Source organism: Arachis hypogaea, chromosome 10 (genome assembly GCF_003086295.3).
Source record: "Arachis hypogaea cultivar Tifrunner chromosome 10, arahy.Tifrunner.gnm2.J5K5, whole genome shotgun sequence".
NCBI classification, from domain to species: Eukaryota; Viridiplantae; Streptophyta; class Magnoliopsida; order Fabales; family Fabaceae; genus Arachis; species Arachis hypogaea.
This window is the reverse complement of record NC_092045.1, coordinates 5,653,268-5,667,692: the sequence shown is the minus strand read 5'-3', so window position 1 is coordinate 5,667,692 and position 14,425 is coordinate 5,653,268. Positions and strand designations below refer to the sequence as shown.

Here is a 14,425-nt window from a genome sequence, read left to right as displayed (position 1 = left end):
TTGTGTATATGGATCATCATCACACTTCATGCTGATATCATCAAGCTGCTGTTTTCCACGTGTCATGCATTGGTATGGGTTTGGTCTCAGATCAATTGAGCTGGGGTGGCCCCCACCTAATTGGAGTGTATTTATATATGTATGTGCATTCATAATTATTAGCAATTATCATATGTTTTTGAGATTTAAATATACAAAGATGAGAGCTTTTTGTTTTGCTCTATGGAGTAGCAAGCACAGTGGGAAGTGGGAACTGCACATAACATATCTCCCATCCCACACATGAAAACAAAGCAATCATCAATTATTTCTTTGGAAGAGGGAGTTTAACTGATTTCCTTGGCCCATTTGCTGGACCCCACATTATTTATTTATTTATATAATTAATCGATTATTAAATCTTGCAGGAGAAAGAAACAAGTACATTAAACATTTAACAATGAACTACTACTTTGCTTATAACTTTTCCAACCATTAATCTTGGTTTTCTTCTGATTTAGTAAGTCAGCACCGAGCAATAATATTTATTCCATTAAAGTAGACATCATTATTTTGTCTCTGATGACTAAGCCAAGGTTTTCTAACTCCAATTATGATCATGCTTCATAGTTAATTATTATGCTTATGCATGTAAGAGTGTTACTTAATTACTGTATGCAGTCTTCTAAGTAGGTCATTATCTATTTATCTTGTGCTTCATGAATTGCAAGACATGATGTTGGGGGCCATTGAAGGGTACCTAAGTACCTTTTTTTGTGTGGCATAATTACCTATTTCGATTATTTCTGAAGTAGACATATGCTCTATAAGTTGGTACCAAAAGAGAGTGCAACCAAACTAAGAGCATCAACCACCAAGACAATGGCTTTCCAAATTCTAATTCTTTTACAATTTGTAGTTTCAACAATTCTGTTAATTTATTAGTACCATGTTAGATCTCCATATCCAAGGCTTGCCATTGATTTCAGACAGTGCTTGTACCAATTCTGGCTACAGTTTGTGACACCAACACAGTATATAAAAGTTTTATAAGAAAAAAAAAATGTGAGAGATCCAAATTTTGTTGGGAAGAACATGTTACACATCTTAGATGTATGTGGAAGTGGAGGATGTACTATTTCTGGGCTCAAGTGGACCAAGAATTCAGAAGCAGCCTTCCACTTAAAAGGCAAATTCCATCCATATACAAAGGCTCAGTGAGCAAAGTTCCTAAAATTTTGAGTCTATTTCCTCATCCACAAACCACAATGCCATGTGCCTTTGGTACTTACTCTAGCCATCTTATTGGGAGTCAGTGCTTCTTCCACAAAGAAATTGCTCATGCACATTCTTAATTGTTTCTAGAACTTTTCTTTATATGGGGACACAACAAAGAATAGTCCTCTGTTTCAGTATGTTGTACCATTTTATCTTTGGAAGAGATTTTTCAAATCAATGTAAATTATTCAGGACTAAATTACAATGAGATCTTTAGTAAGATTAGACTATATTACATATGACTTTTTTTTGAGTTGTTATGACTATAAGGATACCAATCATTGACATAACCTAAATTTCATAAGTAACTAATACATATTTTTACAAGTGAAAAAGTTTCATGTATAATCTTACCTAAGAATAGAAGAGATAAGTGTAATTGACCCATGGAAAAAGTTGTGGGGCATTTTGTATTTTCTTTAAAGGAAATATCTAAAAATATTATTCTTAGAAGAATTTAACATATCTGCTGGATCTTACATGGTGGGGTTATCATGAGATAAAAGACTAAACAAGGAGGTGACTGTAAAGCAGTATACACAATTCCAGCCTCATGGCTACCCTTTTCTTAAGAAAACTACAGATTGCAAGATAGACTCATAGAAATATCTAACATGATCCTCCTCAGTCATTAATTAGCCACATTTGATTCCTTATTCTCATATAATTACCCTTCCACTATAGTGGATATAATATAGATTTATGGATATAGATGGCTATACATAGATATATTGACATAAATAAAAGATGACATTTATCTACCACTGTTGGAGCACTCACAAGTTTACTCAGACTCATAATTTACATTTTGGGATATTTCAATATCACCACCATATCCTGAAGTGGTTAATGACATTAATAAAGATAATGCATACATCAGAATAATAACAAGTTCACTAATATATTTTCTTGTTTTCTTGTATCTGATACTGATATAGTATAATATATCCTCAGTTAGAATCAAAAGTGTGCTAAAAGAGCACTATAATGCTCCAAATGGAATGAGTAAGCTAGTTTTAGCTGACTATGAGGATGAATGTTATGATAATTGAGTGGTGGTGGGTCTGAGTTAGGCAAGTTTTACTCCCATACGTTTTTATCACTTCATCCTTTTCTTTTTGTTTTGTTCTTGGTCAACATCAAAGGGTAAGGTAGGAAAATTTAAATAGAATGAATTATATCCTACCAATGATTTACTGTAGCTAGAACCTACACCACAGATTAATTGGTAGTGATGTACTGAACCATCATTGGAAAAAGCACTAGTGTAGTGTTGCACTGATAAGCTTCTACTTGTTCCCTTATGAAAACAGCCATTTCAAGTGATGACATTGACTATTGACTAACATATGTTCTCAATGTGAAAGATTTATGAATTATTATAGTGTGTATGTTCATTTGCTTCTAGCTTAATGTGAAAGTCATGTACTTGCATGTTAGTTGTTATATACATAATTTATTTTCCTGTGGCTATGAATCAGACAGTAGCTTATGGATTTTCATGTTTTTTATTATGGCAATGATTTTAGGATTTGACTGAGAAAGAAGGAAGGAGAAAAGGGTAGAACAAGAATGTGAGAAAGAACTAAAAATCTATGATAATACTGATTAATTATAGTGTAATGTGTTTGATGCTTTATAGTTACTAAAATCACCAAAACTAGACTAATGTATTTGTCAAAAAGGAAGCAGTTGTAGATTATATTGCTTCTAATAGTGCTATTAATAATATTTTATATGAAACTTGCTGATAACTATGCCAACTTGCCAAGTACCAAAAATCAGTAGGCTTCTGATGTTCTTGGGAAAATATTGGAATGTTCCTTTCAAAGATGCATGCTGATATGGGATAAGAGCAATAATAGGAAATTAAAAGCCTGATATCCACAAATTATGAAGGTGGCATAGAAAGAAAAGAAATTAAAATGACATTAAAGGAAGCCATGCTTTTTTCCTTGTGGTCTTGTCCCATCTTGTGATGAATATCAACTGCTAATGACTGGTTCCAATAACTTCCAATTCCACTAGTTGGATAGATAACTCTCTACTGTATTGTGATTAACAAGTTTTATATCTGCTTAAAATTTTATTTGATTTTCTATAAAAGAATACAGAGATTATATAAATAATTTGCTTTAATTTGTTAGCTTAGCCATGTGATCATGGAGCTACTTTGAAACTGCTGTGGCCTTTCGTTCCAATACTTGTCTACATAAATGTTTTTGTATAATTGTAATTCTCCTTTTTGGGTCTGATACCAATAAAACGGTAATACTGTTTTTTATTTCATTTTCAATCTTTTTATCCTGTGCCATTCTCTTAACCAAAAGGAAAAAAAAGGAAGAAGAAAGAGAATCTATCTATGTATTCTTATTGTATAAAAGTTGATATTAAATTAAAATTGTGATATGAACTTATGCCATATGTTTATTTTCTATTGTGTCACCTTAACTATCAATTATTTTAAAGTCGAATGAGACCCGTGCCATGTGTGAAACGGGACAATAAATTAATAATAGTATATAATAAATATTAAAAATTATTATATTTTATAAAATTAAATTAAATATGTGTAAATTAAAGTTAAATTTAAAAAGTGTTTTATTTAAAATAATTTATAATACACAAAATTTTAGATGTTAGAATTGTATAAAGTAATATTTTTATTTGGTAGTTTAATTTTTACATTTATTTTAGTTGATGAACTTAATCTTTTATGTGACACTAGTCTTTTTTTTTTATTGGTTGTTGTTAGAGTTATTGCTTTCTTCTTTCTGTCGTAAGTTCTTAGAAAGATATATTCTTTATGAATTGTTGAGTTGTATGCACTTTCTCTTATGTTTGTTCCATCTTTGTAAGTATGTTCTTCTTCTGAAAATGTGTCTTGAATTTGTATTATTTTCTTTCTCCTTAATTTCTTGATGGGAATGTGATTTTCTTCTAATGATATTAGTGTTGGTGAAGTTGGTTCCTATAATCAATGAATAATTTAAATTAGAAATAAAAATGATGTATTGAATAAGTAATTTTTTTTGGAGTATTACCTGTTTTATTTGTTGTAATGGGTGTTGAGGTTCAGAGTTTTTGGTTGGAACAAATGTCTTGGTAACAGTGTATTGTTGACAACCTTTTTGGAGATTAAAATCATTTACTTTGACTTCAAATATAAGTGTAAGGTTGCACAAATTTTTCAATTGGAATGGTGCTTCAATGTCATTATTTTTTTTTAAATGTCATTAGATTTGCCCAACAATTTTTTTTCTTCGTCATCAAATAGTACAAAAATTGTTGTAGCATTTTGATCTGAAATAACTATTGGGTTAGTAACTAATAATTTGATAGATGAGATTATGAAAAATATATAGAGTTACCTTATGTATCACAAATGTAGTTGTCTCATTTTCATCTAATATAATCATTTCTAAGCAAAGAGGTTCCTCTTCATTTGTGGTTGTTAATGTTTTCCATAGACGAACCACGCAAATTTTGATAAACCAATTGTCTATTTGTTTGGTAATATTGTCTAAAGAATGATGTTCCATTGAGTAAGTTTAAGATTCTGTGTAGTTCAAAAATAAATTTCTTGTGCTAAATTTGATGTTATTTGAAGAAATAGTGATAAGAGACTTATATAAATAGAACAAATAATAGGTGATTTGGCAAAAATTAAGTGGTTTATTCTAAAATTTTACTAAGTAAGTGACGTTGCTGACATGACATTAATAGAAGAAGAAATATGTTTTAAAAGTAAGGTTTGATTATTCTGCAGGTCCCTATAGTTTCACCAAATTTTCAATTAGGTCCTTATACTTTTTTTCTTTTCAATTGGGTCCCTATACGTGAATATTTTTTTCAATTAAGTCCCTGCCGTGTGTAAAACGTTAAAGTTAACAGAATATTCTTGGTAAAAAACGAATATTCTTTTCAATTAGTTGAGTGGCTAGCTGAACCAACATGTATTATTCCAAAATACCCAAAGCACCCCTTGCATTTTATCCCAAGGAAAAAAAAGAAACCCTAAGATTCTCTGTGGAGAACACGTCAGTCGTCTCTTGCTTCCCCTCTTTCGAGCCGTCGTCATCATCTGTCGCTGGGGTCTTTTGCAAGGAACGCTTGGTGGTTTGCAGTCCGTCGCCTCCTTCCCTGTGCGCCAGTCTGCTCTGCTCTGTGCCGTTCGGAGGTGGTCAGAGCGTTTCCCCGTCCCCGTCCGTCGCGATGAAGCCCATCGCCGTCGCTGTGCCGTACCGAGCAGAGCCTCGTAGTGCTTGGCCTCCCGTTCCCGCGTTGTGTGTCTGCTCCATTTCCCTTCACTCGAACTATGTCTGAACACAAGCGAGGAAAAAAGCTTCTTTTTTCAGTTTTAAAAGTTGATGTGTATGCTAATTTTATTATATTTTTTTATAAAAATGACATTAGTTGAATATCTATTTCTGGATTGTTTTGATAATGGTTGATTTAGGGTTTACAATATTGATATTTCCGTACAAAGATTTTGTTAAGGGGTGAATTGAAATATAAATTAATTTTGCTAATGATAAATTTTGTTTATTCTTGATTGTTGGTTGTTGTTGCTGTGATGATGCTACTTTAAATGGATTTTGTTTCTATTTTTATTAATGTAGTGATGGGGGATTCGGAATTTACCATAGACATACATCACGGTGGCAAGTTTCATGATATAGGGAATGGGCTAGAATATTTGGAAGGAAGGGTGTTGGAAGATATGAATTTTGAGCTCGATGATTGGAGTTTGCAAGAAATAGTTAGTGAGCTGTAGAAGTTAGGGTACAAAGGGTATGCTAAGATATGGTACTGTGAACCAGGCTGTCAATTGAGCTCGGGTCTTAGAGAGTTGATGAGTGATGGAGATGCAACGAGAATGGGTATGTTGTTAGTGTCACAGACTGTTAAGCATTTCTCGGTGTATGTTGTTAATGGCTACAAGGAAGGTAATGGTGTTGAGATATGTTCGAATGATAAGGATTATGTTCCAGACAAAGCTGAGTACAGTGGCAATGGTTTCGGAGAAGTAAAAGTTGAAGGTGAATCAGAGGCATCTAATGAGGAGGATAGATTTGATGAAAGTGCTGATGATGGAGACCACGAGGATCATTTTGGGTTTGATGTTGAAGATGGAAATGATGGTGGAGTTGGAAATGCTTTTGGGGGGTTTGATGGTCCGTTAAATGAACATGACAATGCTCAAACTGCTGGTGTTGATGCTGTTGTGAATGATGCCACTGTTAGGGATGATGTTGAAGTTGGAGAGATTTTTTAGGGTTATGAAACCGAAGATATTGATAGCTATGAGGGAGATTCAGATGATATGATTAAGAAGAGAAGATATCCTAAATACAATGAGGCTGAGATGAGTAGGGAATATGTGTTTAAGGTGGGGTTGAAGTTCAAGTCACTTGGTCAGTTTAAGGATACTATTAGAGAGCATACTTTGTTGAATGGAAGAAACATTAGGTATATCAAGAATGATAAGGTTAGATGTAGAGTGGGCTGTAGATGAAAAAAAGGGAAGTGTAGGTGGATGGCGTTTGCATCCAAAGTTGGTAGTTTCGATTGCTTTTGGCTGAAGACCCTTAATGGAAAGCACACTTGTGGACAAAATTACAGCGGTATGCTTACATCAAGTAGTTGGGTGTCTCAAAAGATTGTTATCAATATTAGTAGGAGAGAGGAGATGAAGATTGCAACAGTAATTCAGACTATTCAGGATAAATCCATGGCTAATATTTCAGTCACGAAAGCTTATTGGGCGAGGAGAAAGGCGAGGAAAGAAGTACATGGCAGGGCTATTATGCAATATGGCAAGCTGAGAGATTACTGTACAGAGATTATGAGGACAAATCCCGAGTTTACTACTCAGATTTTGGTTGACATGCCTTCAATTACACACCAGCCAAAGTTTATGAGAATGTACATGTGTTTAGATTCTGTTAAGCAAGGCTTCTTGGCTGGTTGAAGGCCTATCATAGGAATAGATGGCTGCCACTTGTAGGGTGATCATGGTCAACAACTCTTGGTGGCTGTTGGAAGAGATCCAAATGATAACTATTTTCTAATTGCTGTTGCTGCTGTAGAGGCTGAGACTAGAGACAGTTGGGGTTGGTTTATTAACCTGTTATTGAATGATATTGGACATGTCAGTAGAAGAAAGTGGGTATTCATGTTCGACCAACAAAAGGTTAGCATTTGCTATTTAAATCTTTATGAACCTACTGTATGTTTATTTAATTTGTTATTATGTTTATGCATTCTAGTTTAAACTCTTCAACTTGCTGTTGCTGTGTTGGTTATAAAATTCACACTTAAACTTTTAAACTCTTAAATTTGTTGTTGCTGTTGTAGCTCTTTAATTTTGAAATATATATCATATGTTGCAGCTCTTTATTTTTGAATTATATATCATAGGTTGCATCTCTTTAAATCTGAAATATATATCATATGTTGCAACTCTTTAATTCCGAATTATATATTATATATTGCAGGGTTTGATGCAAGTTTTTCAAGAGATGATACCGGCTTTAGAGCATAGACTATGCTTGAGACATCTGTATGCTAATTGCAAAAAAGTATATGGTGGTGGGACTGTTTTGAGGGACCTAATTCTATCAATAGTTAAAGCTACATATGTGAAGGAATGAGAGAGGAGGATGACTCAGTTGATGCACATCAACCATCAATGCTATGAAAAGTTAGCATCATTGGATCCAAAGCTCTGGTGCAAGAGCCACTTCACGTTTCTTGCTAAGAGCGACATGTTGATGAATAACATTTCTGAAGCTAGAGCATCTTCTCAATCTTTACCAAAGACAAAGGTGTTTGGTGTGAGGAGAAGTGGGCGGCTAAAGTTAGGAGTGAGAAAGCAAAAAGGGGCACCTAGTCTACATATAGACCTAAGTGATGACTAAAGTATGATTAAATTTATAGTTAGAATTGTTAGGGTTGCTATTAAATAGTATATTTTGTTTTCAATTGTGTCTCTGTGGCCACTGTTTATTATGTGGATAGGACTACTATTTTGATGTGGATATGACTAATATTTTGATTTGGATAGGACTACTTATTTTATTATGTGGATATGACCACTTATGTTGTGATATTTTGTGTAAGTAAGGGGTACAGGAACACTTATTTAATGAAAATATATGTGGCATATTATCTGGCCACTTTTTCTGCAAGTTGTTGTCAATTGTGGAACTTTAAATATTCACATTGATAAAATTTCTTTCCAACTATCATTTTATTGTTATACACACACAAAATACATCAAAATGCAAAATTCATTCAAACTAAACATAATTAGCTTTAATTGGATTGAAGTCATAGAATCTCTTACATTAGAATTTCATAGCACAAATAACTCTAAACTCTTGCAAATCACATTCCAATTATTAAGACTAGCAAAAACACAAATAGCATATATTGCATTTTACATTGAATTTTCATATTGTCATCCAATCTCCCAACTTGTTCTTGGAGAATATTGAACTCATCACATAATCTACCCACACAAGCATATATTTTTTTGGCTTCAACAATTAATCTCTCCATCTCCACGTTTAGTCTCTCTATCTTTCTTTCTTGTGCATCCAATTTCCACATTTCACCTTCACAACTCCAACAGTAGCAGCAGACACATTAATTCTTGCAACCAACTTCATCAACCCACTCAAAAAATTTGCATCTTCTGTTAGGGCAAGAAATAAATCTTCTATTAAAATTTTTTGTTGTTCCTGAAATTTTGAAGACTTAGAGTGTCACCACAAAAATAGTGAACCCGCCTTTCCTTTTCCTTTGGCCACCCATTCTTTGCACTGTCATCAACCTCAATCCACTCAAAATCATTAATCCACTCAAAAAAGTTGCATTTTGGTATCTTCCCATAAGTAACATATCTCCTACCATGGTCAGAAATGGCTGAGGAATGACGGATGGTTACTGCCTCTCCACAGAAACACATGTGTCTTCTTTCCTTTGGGTTGGAGTTCCTGAAAACATAGCTTCCCGAAGAGAGAATGAATGAGGTTCCTTGACTTTGAGTCATAAAATTGGGAAAGATGAAAACTAAAAATGAAAAACGGAGAAGAGAAACCTCAGATAACTCAGACACATAAATCTATTTATATGGATAAGAAAGGGTAAATAAGTCATTTCACAACTCACTAACATTTTTTTGAATGTTAAACATTAACAGAGACTTAATTGAAAAAAAAAATTCACGTATAGGGATCCAATTAAAAAGAAAAAAAGTATAGGGACCTAATTGAAAATTCGGTGAAACTATAAGGATCTACAGAGTAATTAAACCTAAAAATAATGTGGATAAACTTATGCATCTACTTTTATATAATAAAAATAGTTAGAAGACAATTACTAAGAAATCTTTCTTCCATGGAACCATGTCACCCATTTTGAATAGGCGGCATTCATTAAAAAACTCTTGTATTATATTTTTCTTTTTAAAGAATATTCTAATAATATGCCTTAACTAATTGAATTTACTATGAAGGAAAAACTACCATTTGTACCCATGAACTTTGCAAACACTGACAAAAGTACCCATAGAAGAAGAAAAGTGACTTTGTAACCATGAAAGGCTGGATCCGTCTGTCGATAGTACCTGAACGTCATTAAAATATTAGCTCCGTTAACTTAAAGGCCAACATGGCACGTTAAGTGCTTACCTGGCTTTGAATCAACAGTCTGATGTGTCCAAGCATGTTGTTACCATTATAACATCACTCAATTCCCTAATTTATCATCAACTGTTTCCCAATTTCAATTTGAAAATCATAGAATGTCTAGGAGAAGCAGAGGTTCGAATGGAAGCATCAGCGAAGAAGGGACTTCGTCTTCCAAGAGGGGTGAAGAGAAGACTTTGTCTGGGAGATGCTTTTGTGGACAGGATGTGGTGTTGCTACAATCTGGAACCTTAACAAATCATGGGAGATGGTTCGTAAGGTTTCCTCTATAGAAGGTAAGTCTTTTTGTTTTTGTGATTCTGTTCAGATTAACTTATTTGTGAACGATTCCTTATTCCTCCCTTTCATGCTACAGACGATGGATTGCAAGTGTTTTGTATGGGTGGATGAGATTAACGGAGGATGGGAGGAACTGGCAAGAGCCCTTGTTAGAAAAAATCAAGATAGCTCCTGTGGTAACCATGATGTCAATGTCACTGGGCAAAGAAGAGAGATTCAAGAGAATAGTGTGAAGATCTTGTTAAAGATAGGGAAGCTCCAGGGTGAAATTAGAACTATCAGGTCATGAATTATAACAATTTTTTGAGTTTATTGATTTGTGTAGGCCTGAATCTACTCCAGTTAATCAATATGTAACTGTGTGTATGGTGTATGTTGTCCTGGGGTCTTTTTGTGCAGCTATTTGGTTTCAATGATGATGAACTTTAAAGCTGTTTGGTTTCGATGATGCTGAACTTCAAAACTCTGTTAATATATTCAGTTGTTGTGAAAAAAGTCAAGTTGTGTTATGACATTAATGTCCATGATTGCTAATATATTTGATATCTGTGATATTGGAGTTAACACAATTTTGACAAAAAAAGACATATAAATGTCGTGATTTGACAAATCTAGCCGGAAATCTAGTATTGTATACTAAATAACGAAATTGTAACCTGGAAATGGAACTAAATATTCATTCTATAAGGTATAATAAACCTTGACATAATTTTAACACAAGCATTTAGCAACAAAAGCCTCAAAACAAGTGTATGAGTCTGATGTAGTAGTAGCAAATCAAATGTACCTAATAGTACCAATACAAACCATGAACATGAAAGCATCAGGTTGTGAAATATAAGCTCTAGGCATAAGTTACAAAAAAAATCATAGTATCAGAGTTAATAGAGCTCTCATTACAGTAAGTCCTTGATCAAAAAATAAAGTCACACTAGAAACTCATATTTGTTGGGTGTGGAGTTGCTGCTGCCACTAGAAACCCCGTTGTTATTGCTACTTGAAGATGCTCCTGGTGGTGGGCGGATCCCAGGTGCTGGCCATCTGCCTGTTGTTTGAATTGTGGATGGTGGATTTGACATGAATCGCATAAATCTTGTAGTCGTCCCTCGACTTGCACCATGCATTATTTTTCTGGTAACTTTTGAAGGAGGTTGGTTAGTTGGTGATGTAGGCCTAACAACAGAAGGTTGTGGTGTGGTAGGCGTTATGGGAGTAGGTTGTGGTGGGGCAGGTCTGAGTAGAGAAGGTTGTGACGGTGGTGGCCTCTTAACGTTTTTCCTCCTAATTGGTCTCTTGGACATGGTTGGATTCATGATAGGTCTAGGTGGCACATATGGAGTTGAGGAGTTAGAAGGTGGAGGTCTTACTGCCATAGGTTCTTTAGAAGGATTCACACAGTTCAGATCATCAACATTCACCTATAAATGGGTAATTGCATTAAGTCAAATGTTTAATGTAAGATAAATTTATCTTCATGCCAATAAGTAGAAGAAGAGAGTGCATATAAATAACTTACATTGGGTGAATCTAAAGCTGATGCTTCATCATCTGCTGCCTCCAAAGTCTCTTCCCAATACATCTTTTACTCTCTGGCAGCATCCTCATCAAGATCATCAATAGCCATACCTTCAATTGTTGCTGCTGCACCCTGATGCTGACTACCACTACCTGCTACAGCTCCTCCACTAGCCATAGCTTCTTTCTTCTTGTCACATCCTCTGCTATTATGACCAGTCTGAGACCACAGTAGTAATAATTACAATTTTAATTTTTTTATAAGACAATCAATATGCATAAGTAAATGAAGGAGACATTGAATGTTAAGTTATACTTTCAGACAATATTTACATTTAATGAGGCCATATCTCCTCTTTGCTTTATGGGGATCAGGATTCTCTCTAGGACCATCTCTACGACCGTCTCTCTTTTTAGTAGGTCTCCTAATAGGTTTCCTATACACAGGAGGCAACAATGGATAGTGATTTCCCTTCTCCTAGTATTCCTGGCTTAGGACAGGTTGAACTGTCCACTGATATGCTAGGTTGTATGCTCCCATAGTAAGCCAATTGTGAGCAAAGTCCTCGCCCCTGCGATTTTGGTATGCAATGGCAGCACAGACATGCCTACATAGAAGTCCAGTAAGCTGCCATAACCTGCGTGAACAGGTCCTTCTCCCTAAGTCTACACTCACTTTCACAGGTAACCTTTGAACCTCATAGACATTCTCATCTTCATCACCGGAGGGAAAGGGCCTCCAATAGTTGCTCTCTTTTTTCTCCCTTTTCCAAACGGCTTTGTTGCACAGGGGTTATTCTACCATGATATCCGACAAGTGCCTTCTTTTTTCTTGCCAAAATCCTCATGACATAACCTCTCACTTCCTCTAACATTGTAATAATTGGCTTTCTTCGCATCTTTTTAATTTTGCCATTGAAGGTCTCGTAGTTGTTATTTGTATAGAAGTCCACCTTAGAGTACTCACTGAAGTGAGACCTTGACCACTGTTGCGGTGGAATTTTGTTAAGATACTCCCAAGCGTGTTGGTTTATTCTCTTGACCCTTCCCATTGCAACCTCAAATTCTTGTGGTGTAGTAGCCTTTGTGCATGCCTATATTGCAGCCTTCATTTCCAAGTCTGGCTATTGTTTTTGAAAGTTCTGATAGATATGCATGGCGCAAAATCTGTGATGCGCACCTGGCATGATATCCTTTACTGCTGGAATTAGTCCCTGTCCATGGAATAGATGAATGAGAAAGAGTACTGAATACATATAAATAAAGCCTTTTACTAAGTGAGATTTAGACTAAAATTTGGTACTGAAATCAGATCAATTAAAATGTATACAAATCAGACAAAGACTACAAAATGCCATCAATTGAACCAACTAAACTGAAATCAGATCAATCAAAATGTATGCATATCAGACAAAGACTACTAACTGCCATCAATTGAACCAACTAAACTGAAATCAGATCAATTAAAATAGAGTTATGACTGAGTTTAGCGAATAACAACAACCAATTAACCTGACTAAGCTTTAATCAATTACTCAGTTAAAACAGTTTCGAATAAATACAATATAGTTACCTTTTGCATGTCCGACATCAGGTTAAAGCCACTTGCTGCATGGTCACCAACATCATCCTGTAGGAGCTCCAAGAACCATTTCCAACTGTCCTTGTTCTCTGACTCAACAATTGCATATGCTATTGGGAAGATATGATTATTTGCATCGGCTCCAATAGCAGTAAGTAATTTGCCTCCATAGTATCCTCTTAGAAATGTTCCATCTAGTCCTATAAAAGGTTGACAACCCTCAACGAATCCTCTCTTGCATACATTCAGACAAATATAAATTTTCTTAAATAAGAAACTCTCCAACCCAGGCATAGGAGACGTGTATATCCTTACTGTACTTCCTGGATTTGTTTTCAGTATCTCATTGGAGTAGTCACGAAGCCTAAGATATTGTGCAGCCTCGGAATCCTCAATCCTTTCTCTTACTGTTGCCATTGACCTATAAATTTTTCTTTCATTTACAATAAGCACATCAAACTCAGTTCTGAAGAGAGTTCTCAGCACTCTTTACTGTCATATTAGGTTGATTCCTTATTCTGTCTTCCAACTCATCAACTATCCATTTTTCATTGGTAGATTTACAATGCAAGTTCCGTGGGCAAGTATGCTCATTCACAAAGGTTTTGACTTGATAACTCACTGGATATGACCTCTTGGCACAGTAAATTTGCCACGGGCAATTTTCATCATAACAAATAGCTTTGCATCTTGTTGAATCAATCCTTGGGAAAAAAAATACTTCTTCCAAGGTTAATATTGAACTTTCTTATAACTTTCTTGTCAATGTTAAACTGGACAGATATGTCTCCCAAGTTTTCATGATCAAGATGAATAGATGTTGTTGGAATTGTGTTTGGTGTAGCAGATTCTTTAGATACAGGAACTATGTTTGGTGTAGCTGAAACTGATGGATTTGGGCTGGCATATGCTTGGGCCTTTTCTGTACCATGGGTCTCCTCTGTAATTTGGGCTTCAGTTTGTACCCCTTTCAGTTGAAGAATTCTTCTAGGACCTTTTGCCTTCTTTGGAGTTGGAGTCCTCCTAACACAAACTTTCCTCCTCCTCGTTGATGGAGTAACATTAACCTCACCAG

At 35.0% G+C, this 14,425-nt stretch overlaps 1 protein-coding gene across 1 annotated transcript; it reads left to right on the top strand.

The window, feature by feature from the left end:
* The first annotated feature begins 6,583 nt into the window (after nt 1–6,583).
* LOC140175551 (uncharacterized) lies at nt 6,584–7,913 on the top strand. Its single transcript, XM_072204057.1, has 4 exons — nt 6,584–6,748; nt 6,845–7,204; nt 7,268–7,453; nt 7,758–7,913. The coding sequence occupies exons 1-4, from the start codon at nt 6,584–6,586 to the stop codon at nt 7,911–7,913; spliced, it is 867 nt and encodes a 288-aa protein (XP_072060158.1).
* The last annotated feature ends 6,512 nt before the right edge of the window (nt 7,914–14,425 follow it).

What these genes read in the sequence shown, in the direction of transcription:
- LOC140175551 (XM_072204057.1), top strand. Translation starts at nt 6,584, where the DNA reads ATGATTAAGAAGAGAAGATATCCTAAATACAATGAGGCTGAGATGAGT. An exon ending in GGTATATCAAGAATGATAAG is followed by an intron (nt 6,749 to 6,844) that starts GTTAGATGTAGA and finishes TTTTGGCTGAAG; the next exon opens with ACCCTTAATGGAAAGCACAC. An exon ending in TCATGTTCGACCAACAAAAG is followed by an intron (nt 7,454 to 7,757) that starts GTTAGCATTTGC and finishes TATATATTGCAG; the next exon opens with GGTTTGATGCAAGTTTTTCA.